Genomic DNA, 25,452 nt, shown 5'->3' on the forward strand with positions numbered 1-25,452 from the left:
GATTTATATTCTGGTTCTTCTTTCAGTTTGTCAATATTCTTGTAATTTGACATTGAGATAGCAAGTGCCTTTTCTTCTGCTCTTTATTCAGAATACCCCTTGAAGTAGGATAATTGGTTTTTTTTCCCTAAGGAAACTTTGCTTTGTTTAGAAGTTTGCTTTCTTCATACATTATGCTATAAGATTTTATTCAAAGTTTGAACTTTCTTTTTCTCTCCCCAGAGGGTTATAGAGGAGAACCAAGAACACTATCATGTGATTCAGAAATTCATTATACTGGGAGATGTGGATGGTGAGGCTTTCTCCGAGTGATTCTTAAATGTCAATTGACTACATTATTTCTGGTGACCTTTCCAGAAACCTATATGTGAATGGATTTTAGAAGCTCACAGTAGGCAAACTCCACCTAAAATCTAAGCTGCTTCTTTAATCAGGAACTGCAGTTTGACATACAAGGTAGCTTTCAAAGAAGTCATGAAATCCTGTAAATGTGTCAGAAGGTAGCACATACAACTTCTCCCAAGAAATACAAAATATATGTAGCAGATATTTAAGCCAAACAGATAAATCTTCCCAAAACTGTTGCTGTTCTGTCTGTTGGGCTTTTGAGTCTAAATCACATTTCTTGAATGAATAAATGCATAATTTTGGAATATTTCTTAGGTGTTTTTTTTTCCCTTGGTATGGCTAATACCCACATTTCCTTGGTGGCTATAGGTTTGATGGAAGAATTCAGCAGATGGCTTTCCAAAGACAGAAGTGTGCTCCCAGGGCACCTCCTTCGATTCATGACGCATCTTATTCTGTTTTTCCGCACTTTGGGCATGCAAACTAAGGTAAGTTCACTTGTATTTGATTTGTTGTCATAGCAGTAGCTAGTCTTTGAAGTAGAAATGCTTGTATGTAAATGTCTAAACTGCATACAATGCTGGTAAATTATTACCAGGCTGATGAGGAGCTGCATGGTTAAATAGTGTGTGTGTTGATTATAGAGCCTAAATGCAACAAACTTAGAAAAGAGCATCCTCCTCCCCGCCAGTTCAGCTTAAAAATTGGATTAAAAATTGGATTCTACTCCTAAGCCCTTTATTGAGAAGGACCTGACTCAAACTTCAGCATTAGGCTTATTCATAGCAGCCAAGATGCTTTGAATGGAACCCAGTATTAGGTACAACTCCAAGGACTGTGTATGGTACTGTAAGCTCATGAATGTTTTTGCTTGAGGTAATTGGTACTAACTGAAACTCTCGTATTTTCCTAAAATATATACTCGGGATAGCCTACTAGCTACTTAGTTTATGCTAAATATGCAGATGGATCACATAGCTGTAATTACTCTTTTCTGATGCAACACAAAGTAATGAGAAGCTCACCTTTTCTACTATTTTAAAATTCAGAAGTACTTACGTATCAAAAAAGTTTGAGTGTAACCTGTTGCAGCAAAAGAGATGATTTAAATACAGCTCTGAGTTAGTTTTTTTCATGCCTCTAACTGTTGCTTCAGTCCCCATTGAAATTTATTTTGAAATCAGTTAACATTTAGGTAATTAGGAAGACCTTGTGAGTGTGTGTGTATATATATATGTGTGTGTGTATATATGTGTGTGTGTATATGTATGTATATGTTTTTAAGCCAGACTCAAAATTTGATAGAGCAGGTCTTTTAAGCTAAAATATGGTAAAACTAGTCGCTAGTGCAGGTTTAATAGAGGGGACAGAAAAGGTGCAATTTGCTGTGTAAATTGCATTGTTGGATTGTGAGTAACTGCTGATTACTGCCTCTACCATTTTGGAGTGGGTGAATTTACTGGAAGATTACTCCACCAACCCTCAGGACCTTAGGGGGAAAAGGCAATTGTGCAAGCTTTTCTGATGTTCCTTATTTGATGTTCATGTACAGTTCATACAGGCATATGCTTAAATGAAGGTCCGTAATTTTATTTGAAAATATAAAACTAAAATGATAGTTGTTCACAGTGACAAACACTTGGTTCAGCTAATGCAGTCTCAGGTGCTCAGACTATACTTTGGTTGTTTAGGTTATTACAGATGAGCCGGTGACATTTATACCCTGTACATCAGAACATTAGAATTTTCTGTAATACAGCATGTGTGTATGACACTGCAGTAGGCATCTGTTCACCTGACATTTTACTTATTAATAAAAAAATTAAAATATGGTAAAATGGGAAGATTTTAAAAACAATTTAAAAAGTAACTTTCCAGTTAGACCAAAAACTGTATGATCCAGTTGCTGAAAAAGAAAGTCTTTGGAACACAAAATCTTTGAATCAGAAGACATATTCTTTTTAATCAGTGTCTGAGAGAAGCAGTTCTCCCAGCTGAGCCTCTAGTAGATTACTGAAGCAGGGTTTAGCAAGTAACCTTGTGTCTGTGTAATAGTACTGCAAAGTATCTTACACACACATACACACACACACACACACACATACACACACACATTATCTGATTTAAAATTGAATTTGTATTTCTTTGCAATAAGGAGGAAGTTTCTGTTGAAGTCCTGAAGACCTACATTCAGGTAAGCTTTCAGAAATCTACTTTGGTTTCTCTAATGTAATTTAGCAGTAAAGGAGGAAGAAAAGGAGACTTAAGGTTACAGGATGGAGAGAGCTATGACCCAGATAGTGCTCTCTTCTCCAAGAGATAAATGGAAGCTTGCCTAATACGCAGTTTCTGTCAGTAGCGCTTAAATAAGAGACTATTTATTGATCTTTGCTTAGAAGCTCAGATGTGGAAGCTACCTATAGCAGAACAAACTAATCAGAAATTTGTTCCACATTTATGTTTTCACACAAATGAAAAGCACTTCTGGGCTTACACAGAGGAATATAGCATATATTTCTAAATGTTTGCTTCTTACTCTGCAGCGGATGGTATCTGAGAAGCTCACGGATTTAATAGCGTTTTATGTAAGCCACTTACCCCCAGAGCTAGCTGTTGCTCAGTATGCTTTATTTCTTGAAGATGTTACTGACAGTGATCAACGCCACCACTGCCTTGAATTAGCAAAAGATGCAGGTGAGACATGCCGATATTCCAATTACTATTTCATATCCTGTCTTATTTTGTCTTTTAGTAGTTTCTAATGCAAGACCTAGCCATGAAGATGGTATCGTTTCCTTCCTGTGCCTCTTCATTTTTTCAATTAAATTAAATGAATTTGCTTAATCACTTCTTCAAATAGGTATATTGTGGTTTTTAACTAACATGGAACTGCAGTTCCTTTTCTGAATTAAACTGAATCTTACTTTGGTTTCTGGATTATGTCCAAGCACAGCTACCTTTCTCAAATACATGCTCCAAAGCTTGACATGATCGCATTATTTCAGAAAACTAATAATGAAAATACATACCAGTTTGTGGATTTAGGAAGGTTATAAGTATCTTAATTTTTTTTGTCCTATTTGTAGTGCTCTTTTTCAGCCATTGGTTGCATTAATGGTAACCTTCCTTTCAGGCCTGTACGTCAAACTGAAAGGTGAAACAGCACACTGTCCATTGGTTTACAGTGCCTCTGTGCCACTCACAATTCACAAAGAAATAGATTTAGTGCAGACTTCAGTGTCTAACTTTTCTTCAATTACTTTTGAGACGTTTGCTTTCAGAAACTTGGCTAAGGCCTAAAAAATAAAACATCCTGCTTAAGCATCTGGAAAAGAGCTTTTCTGAGCTTTCCCTGGTGTGTTCCTGTCAAATCAGAGTCTTGCCATCGGAATTGTGGGAATCAGTGATCTTAGCAAATACATCTAGATGCTAGTCTCCAGCACAGACTGAAAAATTGTTCTTTTTTCCCATGTTAGATGTTCTCTGTTACCTCAAATACCGTTCTTCTAAGACATCTGCAAGAAATTGCATATCTCTAAAGCTTATCATTTAATCTAATGGTGTATGAACAGACTGATAAGAATTCCTAGCAGTAAGGAATAAGATCAAGTCTGAAGTTCATTTTGTGGCAAGTTTAAATTCGTGGTTGCTGTTACATAGTTCTCTCTCTTAACCCAGGTCTGGATGTTGCCGCCATAACAAAAACAGTTGTTGAAAATATCCGCAAGAAGGATGCTGGTGAATTCAGTCACCATGACCATATGTTAGATACAGGCACAACAGAGGTGAGTATACTTCATAGGGCAGATGTTCCAGTTCGCCACCAACCAGAGTCTTTTACTATATATGATCCATGTCTATCTTTTGATGGTGGTGGAAATTGCCTTGAAAAAGCCTGAGAGGGAAATGCACTTTCCATGTGACCAAGTGAGGACCTGAACTGCACAAATCCTGTTTCTACATCTCCTTGATCTTCTGGGCTGTGGTGTGTGTTGCTCAGCAGCATGTCTGTGTGCAAACAACATGCTGCTAAAAGCCCATGAAATGACTGTAACAAAAAAAGTTGTAGCTGAGAGTAGGGTATTGTTGTAGCTTCTAAGAATTATGAGGATTAATGCTTTGGATCTCCAATATACCTTATTACATGCTTAAGTGACATTCTAGCTATGACTTATTATAAGAGCAAGTAGTGATGGGATGAGGAGGAGTATCTTTAAACTGAAAGAGGGTAGATTTGCATTAGACATTAGGAAGAAATTCTTTACTCTGGGGGTGGTGAGGCTCTGGCACAGGCTGCCCAGAGAAGCTGTGGCTGCCCCATCCCTGGCAGTGTTCAAGGCCAGGTTGGATGGGGCTTGGAGTGACCTGGTCTAGTGGAAGGTATCTCTGCCCATGGCTGAGGAGTTGGAACTGGATGATCTTTAAGGTCCCTTCCAAATCAAACTATTCTGTGACTCTATGACTGCCTTTATTGACAGTTTCCTTGTGATCACTACTGTGTGTTGGTTGGATGCAACTCAGTACTTCAGTGGCAGTGAGGTACTGTTAATACCTTGCATTCAAAGCACTGTTTAGAAAGCAGCTGATAGTTTGCAAAGTTGTGGTTGTGTTTTTGCTGTTCAGTATGATGTTTAAACTCTCTAAGCCAGACAAACAGTTTATCTAACAGGAGAACTGGAGAACTGTGGTTGCAGGCTGATAGCACCTCTGAATATTTTAGCAAGACTCCATAAACCGTATTTGTGCAGTGCATTCATATTAAAGTTTGAGGAAGACGCATGGTAGTCCATAAAGTTTTTTGAGAGCTGATGCTCATCCATTGGTCTGAGTATCTTGGGAATGCTTAAAAATGGATTTTTGAATTCTTCCAGATTGCAGATTGTTTCCTAAGCTTTAGAATCAAAAGTTGTGAATAAAATGATCCTTGTTAGTATGCCAGAGTGCTATCCTAGCATGTCTAGAATCTTGTGTGTTTCACTGACCAGATTTAATGTGTCTAACAACAGGTGTGTGCTTGAAATGTGAGTGAATCTGTATGTTGGATTTTTTACAGGTGGATCGGCTGAAAATCGATGTAATTGACTGGCTTGTATTTGATCCTGCACAGAGGGCAGAAGCACTTAAGCAAAGCAATGCAATCATGAGGAAGTTCTTGGGTACTAAACTTCACAAATATTGTAGACTTTCTAAACGTTGGTTTTTTGCGCATTGGCTCTTGGCAGTCCATTTGATATAACATCCAATCTAGTAATTAAAAAGCATGGGTTTGCCAGGATGGAAATTGCAAAGCTGTTGATACTCGGTTCACATTCTCGTAGCATCCAAGAAACATGAAGCTGCAAAAGATGTGTTTGTGAAGATTCCCCAAGACTCTATAGCAGAAATATATAACCAATGGGAAGAGCAGGGAATGGATACTCCACTACCAGCTGAAGATGACAATGCTATACGGGAACATTTATGTATTCGGGCATATTTGGTGAGTTTCAGATACGCTGTGTTCCAAGTTATAACATAGAGATAATGGTGGCTTTGCCTTGGTGGTGAAACTTTAAGGTTTGTGCATTTGATTTAACTTCTGATTCCTGGATGCACTACAGCTGTGCATTTAATGACATTTTGTAATTCTGTGCGCCAAAAACGTCCTAACACTGTTTCCAATGCAATCCAGGAAGCCCACGAAACCTTTAACGAATGGTTCAAACACATGAACTCAGCTCCACAGAAGCCTTCTTTGTTACCACAAGCAAATTTCACTGAAAAAGTGGCCCATGAACATAAAGAAAAGAAATATGAGGTAAGTAAAAATGGAAGTTGTTTGCTATAAACATTTACGTTCTTTCTTAGGAAGCAGTCTTAGTTTAGTGGAACAGAGTAGAAGACTGTTAATTCAGATTGCTTAAGAACTCTATTACAACTTATTCTGTTTTTATGTTGAGGAAGCGTGAGACAGGAGGACAGTAATGCCACAGTACAATAAATTACCTTTCTTACAGCTTTACATATAATATTGTAACATAATAGTAAAGATTCATTCTAATGTGTTGATTGTCAGTGTTAATAAATCTGAGTACTTATCCTATTAACTCTTTATTCTTGTATTTGTCACATTCTCTTCTCTAAAAGATGCTGCCATTCTGCTTATTTTAGCAAAAAAAATGAGAACTTGTTTTATAAACATGGCTGAATGAGTTGTTTAAAATGATCTTCCTCTAGCGGCTTTGCTTCTGAGCAGCCTGCCTGACTCTCTGGACAGGGAATTAAGCAAGGATGGAAATAGCTGTTAGCAGCAGGCTTTTAAGTGTCAGCCACTGGCTGAAGATGCCAGTTTGAATTGGAGTTCTGCTGGCTGTTGCATGCTGGGTGAAGAGTCTGTGTTAAAATAGCCTTGGAAATTATCCTGTTCTGCAGTAGTTTATTTTCTGTTTTTTTGCCAGATGGATTATGGTATTTGGAAAGGCCTCTTGGATGCTCTTACAGCTGATGTGAAAGAGAAAATGTACAATGTATTACTGTTTGTGGATGGAGGATGGATGGTTGATGTCAGAGAGGTAAAATGAATTTTTGTACCATGGCACAGGTTGCACCCAGCTGTACCTTTGTCACGTTCAGCTTGATGTGAAGCTCTTTAACTCACTCTGGCCTTGCTGTGACCCATTATGGATTGCTTCCCTTTCAGTTACTGTATAAATCAATCTGTCAGTCCAGCCTAGGCTGGTTAGTCCACTTTCTTGCCTCTAACTCTGTTCCTCATGTGGTTTTGCCAGGTTGCCTTTTAGAGGTGACATTCATAATACTAATGTATTATTTTGCTGTGATAAGGATACCGAGGACGACCCTGAAAGAATACACCAGATGATTTTGCTGCGAAAGCTGTGCCTGCCTATGATGTGCTTTTTGCTGCACACAGTGTTACACAGTACTGGGCAGTACCAGGAGTGCCTGCGGCTGGCTGACATGGTCGCTTCTGAGCGACACAAGCTTTACACGGTGAGTTAAGGAGCTGCAGGCAGCTTGGCTCTGTGGGTTGACTGTGGGAAAAGCTTCTATATGAAGAGGAAGATGCCATATGTTCCTTAGCATCAGAAGTTTCTTTATCTCTTCCCATTCACTGCAGTAGTAAAGGGTTTTCTGGTATCCTGACTTAAGGAATTAAGGAATTAACTTTGAAACACTGAGGATGCCACCAGTGTTTTGACAAGCAGCAATCCAGAGTAACTAATTTTTTATGAGTTTAACAGTTGGACTTCTGTGACCTTAAAGGTCTTTTCCAACCTAAATGATTCTGTGATTCTAAGTTGAACTGCAGAATTATGATTGACTTTTTTTCTTTTCTTTTTCATTCCCATTATGTCTCAGAACATTGTATAAGCAGGTTTTGCTTTGGAGCACTTGGTTTATCCCAAACCTTCTTTCCTTCCAAAACCTTGAGGAAACAGCCCCAGAAAAACTCTTATCACAAAACCAGCCCAAAACCAAAGCCAACCAAAACAAACCCCAACTAAAACTAAACCACAGCACACCCCCAGAAAACAAAACAAGGATTGGAAGTCTGAGAAGAAACATCAAAGCTAAGAAAAATACTGTGATGCATTCGCCTGGATGGGCTTAAAATCTCTGCCAGCAATAACATGGAAATTAAACTTGGCTGTTTACCAGTAATTGCTGTAGCAGTTATGAGACAGAGCTATCTTGAGACTACCTTCAGGTCTGGGGTGCTGCTGCTAATCCTTTACTAAATGCCATTCTGAAGTGTCTGATGTTCACACTGTCTTAAATAGAAAGAAAAAAATAGTAACTTAATGAGCCATCATTTCCTTTGATATGATATCAGTGCTTTTCATTGTGAATAAATATAACTTCCTTATGGTTTCTTTTTATTAGGTATTTTCAAAAGATGAACTCCGAAAACTACTACTGAAGATGAGGGAATCTTCTCTGATGCTTCTGGACCAAGATCTTGATCCTTTGGGATATGAAATTCAGGCATAAGATATCATGAGATACTTGCAAAAACTTCTGAACATGGACATTCTGGTTATTAAAAAAACAAACAACAAAACCCTGACTCAGCAAACTGGTCTCATCACTGGGGGGGGGGCAATGGATTCATCCTCAGATTTCAACCTGAAAAACTCTGCTCAACTTCAGAGGTGATGTTTGTTACACAACCTGTTTCATAATGTTTCCTTTTTTTCTAATAAAAGTGCTTCACAAACAGAAGATGTTTGTTCACTCTAATTTAAATGTCATTATATATACATGGTGATTGTATGAACCTCCTTAACCTCTCTGCCATAACCAGAATCCTGCCTGTGGACTGGAAACACCACTTTGCAGGAGAATGTGCAAGGGTGCAGGGGAGAGGCAGGTGCGATTGACACGGGGTTATGTGTAGAACGCAGGCACAGGGGTCTGGCAGAAAGAAAGAGCCAAAGCGGAGGGCTGCTGCCAGCCCTTAGGAAGAGGGAAGGGTTGCCTCGGGGCTTGAACTGTTCTTACGTACTCTTGTGTAGTTGCCAAAACGTTGGTGTAGTCCTCAACCAGGAGACGTGATCGCACCTTGAAACTCCCAAGTCTGAGATACCGTAATTTTCCTAAAAAACTCCTGCCCGTTTACACGTTTAGCCGCTTCTCCCTTAAGTGCAGAGGCTGCAGCCGCAGCGCAGTTAGACAAGGGCTTCAGCTCCTGCGGCCGGCCTGTGCGTTCAGCGCCTTGTCGAAGAACGTGATTTGTGCTGTACCTGTATTTTTACGCGTGTTTATAGAAACCCCCACTCGGGTCGCTCAGCGATGCTTGCCCCTTGGCGAGAGACTGCGTTTCTGCCCGCTGCCGGGCAGCAGGACCGCAGGGGGGGAAGCCGGTGGCCTTCCGGCCCGGCGCACATTCTCGCCGTGCCTCCCGCTGCTGCCAGGAGGCCGCCCCCGGCCCGGTCAGTCCCGCGGTCGGGCGGAGCCGCTGCGATCCGCAGCTCCGCCCCCGGGGCCGTGCCGGGGCGGGTGCCGCTACCGGAAGGCGCGATCCCACGTGTCCCGGCGGAGGCGGGCGGCCGGCGGGCTGCCTGAGCCGCTGGTGCCGGGCGCCCAGCGCCCAGCTGGGGAGCCATGGGTTGGCTGCCGGCGCAGGGCCGTCTGGCGGCGGGTCTGCTGGTGAACCTGGCCGCCTCCATCTGCATCGTGTTCCTGAACAAGTGGCTGTACGTGCGGCTGGGCTTCCCCAACCTCAGCCTCACCCTGGTGCACTTCGCCATCACCTGGCTCGGCCTTTACCTGTGCCAAGCGCTCGGCGCCTTCTCCCCTAAGAGCCTGCAGCCCTCGCAGGTGCTGCCTTTGGCCCTCAGCTTCTGCGGCTTCGTCGTCTTCACCAACCTCTCCCTGCAGAGCAACACCATCGGTACCTACCAGCTGGCCAAGGCCATGACCACGCCGGTCATCGTGGTCATACAGACCTTGGCTTACGGCAAGACCTTCCCTCTCCGTATCAAGCTCACCTTGGTGAGGAAGCGGCGGGGGAGAGGGCAATGGCTGCCCTCGCGCGTCGCCTCAGGGCGGGCGGGAGGAGGGAAGGGGGGGGGGGGCGCGTCCGCGCCCCCCCCCCCCCTTCCCTCCTCCCGCCCGCCCTGAGGCGACGCCTGAGGCAATGGCTCTAACCGCCGCCTGTCCCGGTCTCCACAGGTCCCCATCACGCTGGGCGTCTTCCTCAACTCCTACTACGACGTGAAGTTCAACGTCCTCGGGATGGCGTTCGCCACCATGGGCGTCCTGGTGACCTCCCTCTACCAAGTGGTGGGTAATGGTGGGAAGGAGAGGGGGGAGCGTTGTGGAGGCTGGTCTTCGAGGTGCTGACCCCTCTGGGGTAGGTCGCGTTTAAACGGTGGGTTGCCGTATGGGATACCCCTCATACTCCGTTATATCTATATATATATATACTGTTTTAAAGTTATTTGTACTATTTTAAGGTAAATCCTTCAAGGAATTGGTAGTCCTCACTGCTAAAATTGGGGTGTCGTCTTCAGTGTGGTTATGAGTATGTTTTCAAGGGCTGAAGATGGCTTTATCAGTAAAACTCTTGTTTTTCTAGAGGACAGATTTTCTCCTTGCTGAAGCCAGTGAGCCTTTCCTTAGGAAGGGCATTTACCTCTCCTGTTTATGCCGTGGTTTATCCCTCAATTCTTTGCATTTTGTGAGCATCCTTCCTCAGTTTTGACTATACACAGTCTAAGGTGGATTTGTAGAGGGTGAATTAATATACATGCACAGTATAACCTTTCTGGCTGGTTATGGCTGTAAAATAGGTATGTCCAAGGACTGCCTTAGCCCTTTCCACTGTAACATCATACTAAAGCTCAAGACCAGCTCATTTATAAGCTATGACTCTGTCTCCTGTCATGTTGATGTGATGCTCATCATGCATTTAAACACTAATTTCTTTGTAACAGGTGTACTGTGCTCCAAGAGCAGTGATGCTGTTTGACCTGTAGCATGCAAGATGATAAATAATGGTCTCTTGTCCTGCTTAGGGGCAGGAGGAGGAGAGAGATGATGCGTAATAACTTTAAGTGATGGGGTGTGTGCTGGAGGAACAAGAGTACCTGGGCGAAATTATTCTGGGTTTTGTTTTTTTTAACTTGGCAAGTTTATATGCTGGAATCCATGTTACCAATTAAAGTGAGTTATGGAGTATTAAATATTCTTCAGTGCAGTACAGAAATGCATCTTTTTGGCTGTACCATCCATCTTCACAGACAACCTAATATCTCGTAAAGCATGCTACATTGAAAATCCAAGTTATAGTCAAAATTGAAATGAAATCCAGTAAATTCGGAACACACTGGTAAAAGAAAAATGTTTACTGGTTTTGTTAGCTTGTGCATGGAGAAGAGTGAGAAAAAAGGGGCAAAAGCAGATCTCTGCTTAGGCAAAGGTGCTTAGCTCCATCATAGACAGGATCTGGAATTTGTCTTGAGCTGGTCTTTTTTTCCAATCTCTGCTACTTTTTTTATTCTTCCTTAAGAATAGCACTTTCTCACGTGGCTTGTGTGCTTGCAAGAGACAATGACATGGGCCTCCAGTTAGGCAAAGGCAGAAGATGATGCTCAATAACCTGTTCATGTAGTATTGTCCCCATGAGACCCTTTCTGTCTTAGTAGCCAGTTTGCTTTTGCTCGAGTTTACAGTTGATGATTTTGTTTTGTTTTTTTCCCTCGTGTGTAACAGCTTTCTCTTTTGGTTTCAGTGGGTAGGAGCTAAGCAGCATGAGTTGCAGGTAAACTCTATGCAGTTGCTGTACTATCAGGCACCAATGTCCTCAGCTATGTTGTTGTTCATCATACCCTTCTTTGAGCCAGTCTTTGGCGAAGGGGGAATATTTGGGCCCTGGACGCTTTCTGCTGTGGTAAGGCTTTTATTGACTTTATTTAAATATAAATAGTCATCACTGATGTACCTAAATTTGGCAGTCAGATCTGTTTCTTTGTGAAACAGATTTTTCTACAGTCATTGACTATGATGAGATGAGAGGGGCCTGTGAAAGAATAAAAACATCCTTGTGTCCGCCCCACTTCCTCCCAGAGGAGTCTCTCTGACAATCAATTTACCTCCTTATTCTTGTTTCTGTTTAGAGGGCATCTGAGCAACAGGAAAGTCTGACAAAATCCAGAAGCTTCCCTTAGTCTATTAAATTAAAACTATGTAAGTGTCCTAGTTTCAGCTCTTACTGTCCACTCAGAAAACAAATGAGCATGCTCACTTTGACACTCTCAACTCCTCTTGTGTGGAAAGATGCCAGGGTTGGTTGTTCTCTAGGATTGCTGGTTTATTTTCACCAAGGCAACTATGATTTCTCTCTATCCTTCCGTCCAGAAAAAGAGCCAATGGCACATTCATACCGCTGCTGATTGTGCTGCTCAGTGATGGGTCCTTTCTTGTAGCGCTGCAGTTTATGAATGGGATAGCAAGTATTCACAGGGATAAAATTGGATGTTTTTAATAATAGCTTTTAGTGTGACCATAGGTAAAACCTTGTCTGAAAGGGAAAGCCTATGACCTCTGTGTGTATGAGTAGCCAGACTTTCCAAATCATTCTTCAAGTGATTTCTAAATTGCTGAGAGTGAAGCAGAAAAGACTTGTGGTTCTATAAGGATATATTTATTGGGTATCATACCCTGAGCTACTTATACACATCACCATGTCTGTACTGATCTGAAGTTGTTCCTATTTTTGTTCTCCATATGTTTTTCTTGCCTGATACTTTGCATCTGAAAGTAAAGGAAACCAAATAAATAACCTGGAATGTATCTACAAATGGCCAAAAGTGTGTCAGATTACTGAACGTGTCTGTTAATCCACAGATAATGGTACTGCTGTCCGGAGTAATAGCCTTTATGGTAAACTTGTCCATTTACTGGATCATTGGAAATACGTCACCTGTCACGTATCCTTTGTGCCGTTAGTTGTTTCTCCTGTTTCCAATGAATTATGTTAGCATTCATTTGGGCTGATTTACTGTGGAAAGAGTGGTCACCTGCTTGCTTTATCTTAAATGGTGAAGCTGGAAAAGCATGTTCACATTTCAGTGTATTTCATTTCTCTGTGTAGATAATGGTGGTTAACTTACTGACGTGACCTTCATGCCTACCGAGAATATTCGCCGACACTTCGACTCACTTGAGGAAGTGTTGGCATGTCAGTTGTTGTGTACAGTGGGTGGAAGGCCTTAGGTGGAGGGTAATTCTCAGAGTGGCAGAGACAGGGTGAAGTGGCATGAGTTGAAGTCAAGGTGACATACCATTGCTTGCTGTGGATGTAGTTAATGACATTCCCAAGCATTTCTTTTTGTAAAAAACAGTACTGCTATTTGCTGTTTCCTTAACAGATGTCTAGGTATAACATGTTTGGACATTTCAAGTTCTGCATCACCCTCCTGGGAGGGTGCCTCTTATTTAAGGATCCACTGTCTGTTAATCAAGGCCTTGGGATTCTGTGCACGTTGTTGGGCATTTTAGCTTACACCCACTTCAAGCTCAGTGAGCAGGAAAGCAGTAAGAGTAAATTGGCTCAGCGTCCATAAAGCAAGGGCTTCTGGAGCTTAAAAATGTTGTGAAGGAAGACAAGTATTTAAATATGCATTGATTCCAGAGTGCAGAAACAATGCCTTGTTTGTGTGGATCTGTGGTTTTAGTTTAACCAACAGGATCGTTGTTCTGTAACAAACCCAAACGAAGTGAATTCTGTAAAATGCTGGGATTTGCCACCTCGGTCCATCCTGTCATTTTCATTCAATTAAAATGGAAAAAGACAAAAAGGCACACTTCAGATTGCTGTGGAAATTGTACTGAGCTAATTATATTTTTGCATACCAAATGAGATCATGACGTCTACAGTTATAATACAGAGGGAGAAAAAAAGAAAAGGAATCCTGTCTTTGTGATTGTGCCAGTATAGTTGTTGTGAAGAAACTTGGAGGCACTTTTATGCAGGTGTTCTGGTACGTAGCAATGCTTCCTCCTTTTTGTCTGGTGAGTGATGAAGAGGAAACAGACTTTGTTCAGTAGGTCTAAAAAGGGCCGCCAAGATCATTCCTGTTCCTTGTATGCTTTCTAATCTACGCTTGGCTTCAACACATTGATAGATTTTGGCTGAGGAAACTAGATAAAATTACAGGTGGAGAGAAACCAGAAGAGACATTGGAAAACTTGAAGCCACAGGTCAACCTACAGAAAAGTAGGAAATTGGATCAAACAATTCATCTTAGATTTTTTTCCTCTGGTCTGTCAGGACACTAATGAAGCCATTCATATTCTAGATAATTCTGTCACTGCTTTTCAGTTTTCTCTGTGCCAAACCCAGGGCTTTACATAAGCTCTTGTAAATGCTTGTGAGCTTAATGAACTCCCTGATTTTGTGGGAATAATCAAACATTTTGCAGCTCTTGCACGCAAACACCCATGCTAAATGTGTTCTTGGAGAAATCTTCAGAATGGTCATGCCATCTGCAGTGGACATGAGGGCTGCCCAGCGCTCTCTCCGCCTTCAGCCCCAGCTCACTGCTGCACCTTCCCCAGGAGTTACTTGGACCTGCAAGCCCAAATTCTGCAGCTTGCCCTCTTGTCCTTGTTCCAGGGGCACCAGCAGTGTATCAGAGCAAGTGAAGAGTGTGAGGTGGGACCTGCTCCTGCTCTAATTCAGGAATGCTTTGAAAATTATTTTATGACAGTATCAAGTACTGATTTTGACAAGGGGGAAGGAGGAAGTTGAGTGCTGTTCTATTTAAAAAACGACAGAAAAAATAACAGCTTTCAGTAAATCTGGTGAGAACATACGTTCACTAGATTTGCAGGGTTAGACTTTATTTGCAGCATCTTACATTTTGAGGTTCATTTTATATCTTCATCTACCTCTAGCAGATTTAAAGAGGGGAATTTTGTGAACAAAAGCAGGTATTTTAAGTTTTTCAACCACCGACAGAAATGATACTAAGTTCCTCTAAGCTTTTTACAATAAAGGTAACAAGTCTTTGTGTAGGAAAGAATGCAGGTCTTCTCAAGCCTGTAAATTATTTATTCTGTTACAGAGTACTTGATTTAAGAAAAAGTTCTTTCTCTGTGTAACCTAAGTTTATACTGTAATACTTTGTCATTTCAGAGTTAGAAATACCTGAATAATTTTACATCTTTACCAACTGTGTCTTGGACATTGTACTGGTCCAAGGTTAATTTTTTGTATATGTTTTTATGAATCTATATCATTAGTTTAAATGGAGTACTGAAAGATGTGTTCATAAAGCCAATCTCTGGATGCATATCCTTTAGTACATACACTGAGAAAGCCATTTGCATTATTTTGTGCTGTGCACAAGTTCTTCTGAAATGTAAATAGACCATAAAGACTTACAGTTAGCAAACAACTTAATTAGAAGCCTGTGTGACAACAGTACTTGGGATGAGAGTGATGTAAATGTGTAGAAGGTGTTAAAATCAACAAAGCAGTCGTGTCCGAAAATATAAAAGAATCCTTAAGGAGGGGAGCAGAGCTGCAAGAGAAAGTTATCAGTGTCATTATACATTATAAATGCAGTCCGTTGCTGGAGTGTGTAAGTTGTGGAGGTCACTCAAGTGACGTGATTTTTTTCATGCATTCAAGGAGTCTCCTTTGAGATTTACCTGTTGTATCTAACAAATAAAGTATCTTGAACTTTGTCATATGGTTCCAAATATGAAATCCAGGAGGCATGTGTAATTGTGGGATGAATAGATCTTTGTATGTATTGTTTCTTTGGATACCATGTGTTGGGTGGGAATAAATTTTCCACTCACTTGACTGATATGTGCTTATTGCAGGGGAGAATAGTTTTTCTTGTCATTTTTCACCTTGTGCTTGAATTGCATATGCCTTGGGGTGGTGGGGGGGGTGTCTATGTGTGTATATAAGACAAAATGGTGCTACTTGGATTTCTGTCTGTATTTCAACGAGTTTGCATGTTTTGGGGCTGAACATACGCACTAATGAGGGAATTTTTAAATCCTGAGGTACAACTGGAGTCTCAAAAAAAATTACCCATAACCTGCCTGGTCAGAAACTTGCTCGTTCTAGTTTTTACTACATCATTTTAATAGGTTTAACTGCTAATTAATTATGTGTACTTCACTCAGTTTTGGCTTTCCTGGAAGAGAAATCAAGAGACTTGGCAGCTTTAACAATATGTAGTCATCACCCTGTTTGTGCCATGCTGTCCAAACCCTGGTGTTTACTTTCTGCTTTTCATTTTACTTCATAGTCCACATATGACTAAGCAGTGGTAACAAGATGGACCTTGGTCTTTTTCTGCCATTGAGTGCTTTGCTGCTTATATTATCATGCTTTACTTTAGAAGCTGCCATTGATGGCATTCCAGTGGAAAAGCTGGCATAGATACCAGCATGGCATTTAAAAATGAGAGCAGATGATTCTGATTAAAATATGAATGATGGGTGGTAAGTTATCTATGCTAGCCTTGTCCCTGAAACCACTTTAGAACAACAGACACAAGGTTTTCTCGCTTTTCCCAAAGGAATAGGAAGTATGCCTTCACTTATGAGATACTCTGTTCAAAGCTCTGTGTTACCGTTAACTTTGGTAACTCAGCAGATTCTGCATCTGGTTTTGTGGGACTTGCTAAATTCTCGCAGGCTTTGGGGGCACCGTGCCAGAAAAGTTTTCCTGTTCATGGGTGAGCAGCTTCTCTCACGCTTGAGGCTGAAGGAGAGTGGTCTGCTGCTGTTAGTGTATGAAAAGGAGGTTTGTCTTGCAGAAGTATACCTTCAAGACAGAGCTGCGATTCAGCAGGAATGTATCCTCTCTCTGCCTCATTTTGTGAAATGAATACCCAGTGGTGGCTGTGGGCTAAAAGCAGCATTAAAGCCTGTTTGGGATACCCATCGTTTTTGCTAAACCTTTTAAAAAAATGAGTGGTAGCCAATGCTGGTGAAGTATTAAGGTGAAAAAACCTCATTTTTATAATGTCTTGTGTAACAGGAGCTTCAGAAGAGTGTTTTATAATGTTTTGGAGCACAGCTAGTGTCTAATCCATGTCTAGTTTGTCACATCATTTGCAAAGTCTATCAAAAAGTAATGATGGATTTCATAACTGGCTGTATATATTGATGCAGTTTTGCTGCAGAGAAGGGGGTTGCTCTTGAGCAATACTGTGCTACCGAACACTGGCATACTGTTAATGTATTAGCAGTGATGTAGAAACCTCTAGACTGAAAGTCACCTACATGCTTAGGAAAGGAAAAAGAATGCTCCCTCTGATAGGCAAGAGAGCTTTTTATTTTGCTTTTAACAACAAACAGGAGGCTGGCAGTTGAATGGAATTCAGAGAGCAGGCCTTAGTGTTCCTCAAATGGCCTTTCATAAAAAGGTTTTTCTCCTAGGTGACTCTTTTGCTTCCAGTTTTGGAGTTGGTGCTTTCCCTGGATTTTAACAGTAGCAGAGTTTGGACTGCGGACTTGTGGGTCTTGCTTGTGTTACGGAGTTCTTTCTCTTGAAATGGTATGTTGGCCTTTCACAACCCAACTTCCCTGATAAACGAGAAAACAAGAATGTTAATGAAAGGGTGCATATATAGTAAAGATATGCTTTGTTTTGCACAAGAATTCAACTCTTCTAACTGTAAAGATGCAGCTCTGTTTCTCTGCTATTCTAATCATGTAGATGCACAAAAGCATCAGCTTTCTGCTCCATACAAATCCACTTTCTTCCTGCTGGTGCCCTCTGATCAGTTTCAGCCTTCCATTTGACAGCTCAGTTGCTGCAAAGATGATTGGGATGTCAGCTGCAGAAGGTTAAGAACATGAAGTGAAAAACTTATCAGCAGGAGCTGATATAATCTTGGGTAATGAGAAATACTATTCTAAGATGCAGACATCTTACCAAAAAGACCTGTACTAAGCGGAGAGAGGTGTGGGTTTATCTCCAGGCAAGTATTGCAAAGAATTCAAGAGCTGAATTGCATGGATTCTTGCAGTGTCGCAGTAGTTGACAAATTTAGTTCAGTTTTTAAAAATATAAAAACTTAAAAATATAAATGCCATGCAAAAAAAAAAAAAAAAAAAAAATCAGTAGCTGGGTTCAGAGAGCATAAAACCTTTGCCAGAAAAGAAGAGAGCTGCTGTTTCGCTTTTCCTTTGCCCAGTGATGCTGGGCTTAGTGAAGGGGGCTTGTGTTTGCTAAGGCTGGTCTGCTTTTTTTCAACTGTCAGTTGGTCCAATGAAAACATATCACCCCTCCCTGCAGAGCTTCTCTCACTGGACTTACTGTTCATGCTTTCATCCAACTGACTTGGATCATTCTCCAGTCTTCTTCCAGTAGCTGAAAGGTCTGATGGACCTCAGGGAGCAGAACATACTCCATCACCTCCTGCAACTGCGGTGTGCAGTCAGCCCTGCTGCACAGGATCCAACCCAACCCAAAGGACCATAGTTACAGTTAAGAACTAAAGAAGGAAATGTGATACCTTGACATTATTTTAGTTGCAAGGCAGTTACTAATCCTTTCAAATTTTAGCCTGGCATTTCCTTTTAGTAGGGGCAAAGCAAGCTCTATTTCCTGTTTCAGTTGACCCTGCCTGTATAAAGTATAATTATGCTATGTTTTACAGAATTCTGGAATTGAGACAGAAATTGTATCACTGCTCACAAATACGCTGATATCATGCAGTGTTGCATTTTTTTACCTAGGGACCCTTGACTGCCTGCCTTCCAATCCAGACAAAAAACAGCTGTAAAATATAACAGTCAGGTGAACCTGAATTAAGATGTAATTTGGCAGCTGGGGAGCTGCATGTGCCCTTTCAGCTGCACTAGCTCAGTATCCAATAGGCAGAAATTTCCATTCTGAAGGAATGGAAATGCAGGAACAGACATGGACAGACTAAACATAATGTAATGCAAGTCAATTACATATTTAGAAGCAAGCAGTAGGGATGATCCAAAGGTTGCTGAAGGATTAGCATTGCAAAAATATATTCTAATTCTTTAATGGCTCCACTGAAATATGAATACCAGCCTTTCATTTGAAGGTACCTGGTTATATTTAAGTTGCTCCACAAAGTCCAGCATGGCTGTATGGGTAACTAGCACATGCAGGATGCGCATGCAGAATGCACATGCAGGCTAGTGGTGTATCAGAAAACAGCAGGATTATTTTTAGAACTGCAGATGGCTGTGTCACATCCAGGAAATGCAGGGAGGAGATCTCTGGTTGAAGCACAGCATAAGAATGTAATTTTTAATGACCTTGGCACAGAAAACGGGTGTATGTTTTTACTTTCTTACAGAGCAGAAGCTGAGAAGCAAATTTGTTTAAAGGAGCTGTGTTATGATCAAATGAAGCACATGGAGTTAATCGTGGTTACTGGACCACAGAACGGCAGTGGCTGTAATGGGGAGGGGGAGGGAAGAAACAACAGTGAGACAGTGGATTAGGAGACAACTGAGAGGAGTTACAGCACATATACATCTAGGCATGTTTTTAAATGTAAAGTCTAAGTTTAGATGCTTAACTCCACAATTAGGCATCTGAATAGCAGAGCCAGATTTGTCAATGTGGGCTTCTTCCGTTTCAATTGTACTTAACAGAGAAAGGCACGTGTTCAACATTTCCAGAAATAAAGCTGCATGGTTGACAAGTTTGACATCTTTTTTGGTCTCCAACTAAATTGGAGATACTGTTCAACAAAGAAACTGAGTCCTTGTTCTGCTTCCTTACTCTGTCCATGTTGAGGTCTTCTGGGATCCAAAGTGGTTACTTGTTAAAAGCATTTCTTGCAGTGGTTAGTAAAAACCTGGTTGTCTATTAATCCAGTTGAGAAGAGAAACTGACAGCAGTGGTCATAGCTTCTTCAGGCAATTATGGTACATTTCTGAACACACACAATCCCGTTTTTCTGAGTGGTAACATAATTCTTCTGATCAGGATTAACAGTGCTTCAGTGTTTTTTAGCTACTGTCATTCCCCAGAGACACACTTCAGCTTTTCTTCAGGTACATTTTGCATAAGACTGGTCTATAGATAGGAGGAAAAAAAAAAAGAGGCAGAGAGATGTAGATTTGTTTCCCAAACAAAGCCCAAGCAAGACTTTCCCATAAAGGGTATTTTGATTCATGGGGAGCTTTGCCTTTATCACAGGTGGACATTAACTTTAATTCCAGACCTTTAAACCTACAGTCTCAGAGAGGCAAAGTGGACAGACACATGGGAGGCTGGCGCTGAGCTGCAGTTTCTCAGCACCCACAGTAAGTTGTTTTTATAGAACTAGATGCAAGATTACAGAACCAGCTGTGCTTGGGTGTCATTCAAACCTCATCTGAAGAGAGAAATTACAATACAGGTAGTTTGAAAATCAGAAACTTCAGGAAACTAGCAGATTTTGTGAAAGTCATGCTTTTAGCACACATGGCCAAGTCAGCGGAACAGCATGTTACAGCTTGAAGGAACGTCTCCTGCTCCTCCCCATGGACTCAGCTTTGGGCACTTCTTCCCCTTGATCTGTGTGACCGCGGAGATTCATCTGACCCTCTGCTAGGCAGCATAGCCGGGGCTAGTTCAGACAGCAAGCTTGATGCCTTGCTGTGCAGGCAGTTAAGTCTCAGTGCTGGGACAAGTGAGAGAGCGACACCACCTGGCTAGAACCAGGACCGAGGGAAGTGGAAGTGGGGCGGAGGAACCTCTTTCAGCCGTCAGCTGTAATGTCCACCCGCCCAGCCTCAGAGGGCGGGTTTTGAAGGAAAAGGTTTCACACATAAACGAAATTGCAAGAAAGCCCTACTTTTTACGTACAGCTACCAACTTCTCAGAAGGAAGCCCTCAAAGAGTGTCACAAGCACTGCACAACATATTTATGTGCCTGTACTCACCTTGAAGTCTTTGGGAGACTGGCTGGCTCTGAGCCTCAGTAGCTCATTTCCTGCCTCTGCAGCTTCCCCTGGACTGGCAAGTCCGTTTTCCTTGTCCCCTGTACAACGAGATCTTTGGAAGGTTTGTATGTTGGTCCTGTTTTTCAGTGTGCCCCATTTAGCTGAGCCAGTCCGTGCAACATCATCTGTTTCTGCTTCCGTGAAGACTGCTTTACTCATCAGAGAGTCTATAATAATTCACAGGATGCCACACAAGTCAGAAATCACTGGGATACTGTTTTTAAAGGCTGGTTAATTTTCTAATCAGTTACATGTTCCTAAGCAAGCCAGGATTTTAAAAACTTATATTTAAGGATTCCGAGGATTTTCATTGAAGTGTAAAAGTAAGAAAGACAAGCAGTACCCTGATCTCCGGAGTTTCCTTTTAAAAATTTAGGTAAATCAGTGTAGACAAGGATATCTAAAGAATTTTTTTTAGGATATGGCATCCTTATTGAGTAATGGTTTTACATTTTGGGGCTAGGAATAACTGAAATAAAAGAAACTGCTTGAAAAACTTTTCTGCAAAAGTGGCTTGACAGGATTGGGTTGTAGCAGAAGCCAGAGATGTTGGGCTCAAAAGAAGTACTGCTTGCACTGAAAAGTGGAACCAAACCTACTAAAAATGGAGAGCTGATATACACATATAAAGCACAGATAAAGCCATAAAGTTTCCTTAGTTTTACTGTGGTTTGCATAAAATAGCCATATGGTTGCACAGACCAAACGGACTCCGAACTCTTACTGTGTGTGCACAGGCTGGCAGTGATGTGGAACAGTGCTGCTCCACAGCTGCTTGTGGCTTCTCCTCTTCCAGAGACAGTAGCCCCTTTCCTGTCTGTGTCAGCAAAGAGGAATGTGTGCCCAAGGTGTGGTATCCCCTGGATGCAATCACTGGAGTAAATTTAACATGCCAGGCTGTGAACAGAACCCACTGCGATCTGAGTAGCGCTCCCTCTGACTTACTGCACTGCCAGGGCGGTAACTTCTGCTAAGAAAGTACAGTCAAGGGCAGAGGGAAGTGATGTCTTGAGCTGGAGCAACTTTATTTACTGGAGTTGCTTGATTAAAGCTGTAATAACAACAGCAAATCATGTCTGCTAGTAGGCAGAGAAATATCAAGATCATAATTTTGGAACTGTGTGAGGAAAAAGCTTTGAAAGTGATGGAAAGATCAGCCACAAGATGAAAGAGTCTCACTTCTCTGTCTTTATCAGAAAGAAAAGTTGCCACAGTAAAATGCGTGCATTTGCTAGCAGAAAGGAAATTCCCTTAATATCTGCACAAATGGAATGCAAAATAGACAGCTGAGACATGCTCTCTACGGATGTCAAGAAGTACATTTCCAAAGCAGCTTTCACAGAAGAGGTTCAGCTTGAAGTAGAGAGCAAATGAGCTAGAAAACAGAACAGCCTGCAAATTATCATCAGAAGTGTCTTTATCAGTACAATCTGATGAAGTTTGCATCAACTCATCTTGCAAAGAAAGCTTTCAGCTCCTTTGCAACACAGGAAAAGCCGGTTAGGGCTAGCTAAAGTAATTATCAGTGGAATCATGTACTCTTGACTTCTCTCCAGAGGGAAACTCCTGGGAATTTGGACTCAGGTCAATCACAGGAGATACTGCAAGGGTTTATCAGCCTAGGTGTCTGATACCACAGGTAAAGGCAGAACATTCAGGGTGTGGTTAGGTGATAAGGGAAATAGGACTGAATGGCTCCCTGTCTTCAAAAGGGGTTATTTCCCCCTTTCCAGTTCTCTGCTTCCAGCCGTGTGTTCCTGGTGCTTTTCCTTGTGATGTCTCATGTGCTCCTGTGACTGCATGATAAAGCAAGCTGACATATTAGCAGCAAATGAAAATAAATAGCCTGCTGTTGAATCAGCTGAATCTGTGGGCAGATGAGGCAAAGCCAGTTCAAAGAAATACTTGGCTGGGAATGCACAGCTCCTGGTGAGGCCATTGTTTAACAGGGCACTAGATGGGCACAGGACATTGTTTCAGTGAGATACTTGATGGCTTCAGCTGCATCACCTAACTACACAAGGCAGCCGAGTCAATCCAATGCCATGCTGCTTTCAGAAAAGGTCTCATCACCAGAGCTTGCAGCCAGCAGTGAGGAGACAAGAACAGACACCTCTTTCACAGTGGTGTGCTCTGAAGTCAGCCAAGCTTTCTGTAGGCTTCACCTTCACTAGTGAGTGCTACTGCCTAATCTAGCCAAAGCAGATCCCACCTTTTCCCCTGCCTACCTGTCTGCTATCATTCAGTGATGTCCTGGCTTACCCACTGTGTAGCTACTCAGGACTACCTCAGGGAACTGATCTGCAGAAAAAAACCTGCATTACCTCTCAGGTGTGCCAGATCCCTTTATCCATTTCATGCCATAGGTGCACAAACATCTGTGCCAATATAACAGAAGGAACACCAGGAGGATGGAATGGGTAGATGTGGTCTCTGTGAAGCAGCATGCTGAACAAAGAAATGAATGATGAATCTCCATACCTCACCAATAAACACAGCCAAGCTGAGTAAGCCCCACAATTGATGGGTTTCTTTGAGCAGAGCAGGTGCAGTAGATAATGTGGCTGATGAACAATCAGGAAGAGGATAAGACTGGCCCAAATCAATGATTATTTGCAGCTTTACCTACATCCCAACTGGTAAGAAAGAGGAAATTAGATATTGTGGTTTCTTCTGCATTGGATGAGCTAAAGATCACAATAGGCAATTATCTGCCCAAAGGGATGATCTGTATTCTACCAGACCTTCAGTAGATACTGGGAGAACAAGTGTTCTCATGAATCTTCTTGAAACTCCTTATTTTGGTGTGGAAAGTCGAAAGACCTGTGCTCTCCAGTATCTCACTGCAGAGCATTTCTGGTATGTTTGTGCGAGGCTTGTTTTGCTTATGTGAGGAAACTGCAGCTGGGCTCCTGACAGCCAAGTCATGAAGCAGCAATATCTTACAGACCGACAATGGTGGCTTTGGGGTTTCCACCCTCTGAGTACCACTACCGTGGTGTATTTCTCTCAAGGTGTTCCACCGTGCTGTGTCCCCTCTGGCCCTGGCTCATATCTAAATAACATGGTGTTCAGATATGTAAGATATGATAAGTAAGGTGCGTCAGATGTCAAAGCCCACTGCTTGCATATCTCTCCAGGTACACAAAGGCAGAAAAAACTGCCATGAAAAAATACACAGACTCAAAGCTACCACAGCAAAGAAAGATTATTTTTAAACAACAGGGGTGATCTAACCTAAGATACCAAGATGGACCTTGTAAAACCAAGTGAATGAAGGAATGAAGAAGTCCACACACTGCTTTCTCTGGAGGCAAGAGATAACCAGATAACTGAGATATTAATACTTCAGTGGAGCCTAGTAAAGCACAGAACAGCACTTTGCATGTCTTCTTCATCTGCACTCAGAGATAGTTTGTGTCCTGCTTTTCCAGTGCTAACAGTGGGGTTGTGCCAAGTTTCCTCCAGTTTTTTGGAAGAGCCTTTTTGCGTGCTGTGGATGGAAAAACCGCTTTTCTCCACCAGATGGCACATGCACTACCAAACCTTCCCTGCCAAACCATGGGCTGAGGCTGAAGGCTCTCAACAGCGGGAATGGCTGTCAGACGGGCTAATGCGGCCAAGGCTGTTCGGAAGGAAATAAGCTTAATTCCCTTCAAAAATTCATGTACCGTTTGGATTAATACTTTCTCTCTCTCCAAACCTTGCCTTCCTGATAAAGACCGTGGATGTTACCCTATCTGTATTGTTCATTGGTACTTAGAAAGAGGTTTTGGTTTGCAGGGCAGCTGGGGTGGGGGATTCCCCTTGCTTTTCCTGTTTCATATTTAGTTAAAAAGAAAACCCTAGAATTATTCTGGTAACCAAAACAAGTCACAGACAAGAACTACCTGTCTTGTTCAAGTTTCTGTAGTGCAGATCAACCCGCCAGAGTCCTCCTTAGGCTAAAACATGCCACGTACTGGAAACCAGTACCAGGTGGCTTTCAGGTGGAAGCTACAAAGAACTAAAACTGCAGTAAAAGAAGAAAGGCAGGGTATGAAATATATGGGTATTAAAAGAGTAAACTCTCTTGTTATATGCTTCCTTATCAATCCATTTCTACAAAGATTTTTCACATGCAATTAGGACATGTATTTGCAAAATAGTTTGCAAGTTCTTAGAAACTTTTTTATATGTCTAGAGAGGATATGCATTAAATACATTTTGGAAGTATTAACAGAATCTCAAAAGCAGCAATGACACAGAGGGAGACCAAGAATGTGCAAGTACTGCGAGAAAAACACCATAGGGGGCAAAGTGGAGAAATTCAGAGCTGAATGTAAAAAAGAAGCTCAAGACAGTGCTGGTCATCCCAACAGTGTCTGGCATCTGAACTCGAGAATGCCAAAGTCCCACTTTCTTAGTGTTTCTTACTGTGGCTGTGACAGTGGAAAACATGTATGAGAGCTTTTCCCTTGAGTCAGTGGGAAAACATGTATGACAGCTTTCGCCTTGATTTCTGTGACTGTCATGTTCCAGCTTGGCACGAGCAGATTAATCATCAAGGCTGTTGCAGCAGAACTGCATCTCTGTGGGTCACAGAACTCCCAGAAACACACAGCTATCTTCTTAGCCAGCTCAGTTCCTTAAAGTTTTCAGGGCCTT

At 41.8% G+C, this 25,452-nt stretch overlaps 2 protein-coding genes and 1 long non-coding RNA gene across 6 annotated transcripts in view; 2 read left to right on the forward strand and 1 right to left on the reverse strand.

Annotated features, from left to right (window-relative positions):
• Nucleotides 1–8,571, forward strand: part of NUP107 (nucleoporin 107) — a 29,372-nt gene extending 20,801 nt beyond the window's left edge. For both annotated transcript variants that reach the window (XM_065668580.1, XM_065668588.1), the window contains exons 18-28: nucleotides 223–292; nucleotides 718–836; nucleotides 2,504–2,542; nucleotides 2,892–3,042; nucleotides 4,027–4,133; nucleotides 5,402–5,504; nucleotides 5,667–5,827; nucleotides 6,020–6,145; nucleotides 6,786–6,899; nucleotides 7,171–7,338; nucleotides 8,233–8,571. In XM_065668580.1, the coding sequence (XP_065524652.1) occupies nucleotides 223–292; nucleotides 718–836; nucleotides 2,504–2,542; nucleotides 2,892–3,042; nucleotides 4,027–4,133; nucleotides 5,402–5,504; nucleotides 5,667–5,827; nucleotides 6,020–6,145; nucleotides 6,786–6,899; nucleotides 7,171–7,338; nucleotides 8,233–8,340 (1,266 nt within the window). In that variant the 3' untranslated portion in view covers nucleotides 8,341–8,571. The remainder of the gene's footprint in view (nucleotides 1–222; nucleotides 293–717; nucleotides 837–2,503; nucleotides 2,543–2,891; nucleotides 3,043–4,026; nucleotides 4,134–5,401; nucleotides 5,505–5,666; nucleotides 5,828–6,019; nucleotides 6,146–6,785; nucleotides 6,900–7,170; nucleotides 7,339–8,232) is intronic.
• A 798-nt stretch (nucleotides 8,572–9,369) lies between these two features.
• Nucleotides 9,370–15,667, forward strand: SLC35E3 (solute carrier family 35 member E3). 3 transcript variants are annotated; one of them, XM_065668601.1, is made up of 5 exons: nucleotides 9,370–9,843; nucleotides 10,024–10,134; nucleotides 11,585–11,743; nucleotides 12,700–12,782; nucleotides 13,232–15,667. In XM_065668601.1, the coding sequence occupies exons 1-5, from the start codon at nucleotides 9,454–9,456 to the stop codon at nucleotides 13,416–13,418; spliced, it is 930 nt and encodes a 309-aa protein (XP_065524673.1). In that variant the 5' UTR covers nucleotides 9,370–9,453; the 3' UTR covers nucleotides 13,419–15,667. The 3 variants fall into 3 exon arrangements, with proteins under 3 accessions (XP_065524673.1, XP_065524691.1, XP_065524681.1); XM_065668619.1 differs by lacking the exon at nucleotides 13,232–15,667 and adding an exon at nucleotides 11,970–12,039 and having other exon boundaries at nucleotides 12,700–12,786; XM_065668609.1 differs by lacking the exon at nucleotides 11,585–11,743.
• Nucleotides 15,668–17,137: 1,470 nt separating this feature from the next.
• On the reverse strand, nucleotides 17,138–21,855 carry LOC136008834 (uncharacterized). The gene is made up of 4 exons (XR_010610253.1): nucleotides 21,530–21,855; nucleotides 20,746–20,972; nucleotides 19,598–19,894; nucleotides 17,138–17,409 (listed from the first exon to the last, which is right to left on the reverse strand). It is a non-coding gene; the product is annotated as an uncharacterized LOC136008834 (long non-coding RNA).
• Between the last annotated feature and the right edge of the window lie 3,597 nt (nucleotides 21,856–25,452).

The sequence above is a fragment of the Lathamus discolor genome, chromosome 1 (genome assembly GCF_037157495.1).
Source record: "Lathamus discolor isolate bLatDis1 chromosome 1, bLatDis1.hap1, whole genome shotgun sequence".
Classification (NCBI taxonomy): domain Eukaryota; kingdom Metazoa; phylum Chordata; class Aves; order Psittaciformes; family Psittacidae; genus Lathamus; species Lathamus discolor.

Bases quoted from the DNA above. Each gene is read 5' to 3' on its own strand.
- SLC35E3 (XM_065668601.1), top strand. From the start codon at position 9,454: ATGGGTTGGCTGCCGGCGCAGGGCCGTCTGGCGGCGGGTCTGCTGGTG. The intron at 11,744-12,699 runs GTAAGGCTTTTA...GTTAATCCACAG, and splicing joins CCTGGACGCTTTCTGCTGTG to ATAATGGTACTGCTGTCCGG. The intron at 12,783-13,231 runs GTATCCTTTGTG...ACAGATGTCTAG, and splicing joins GGAAATACGTCACCTGTCAC to GTATAACATGTTTGGACATT.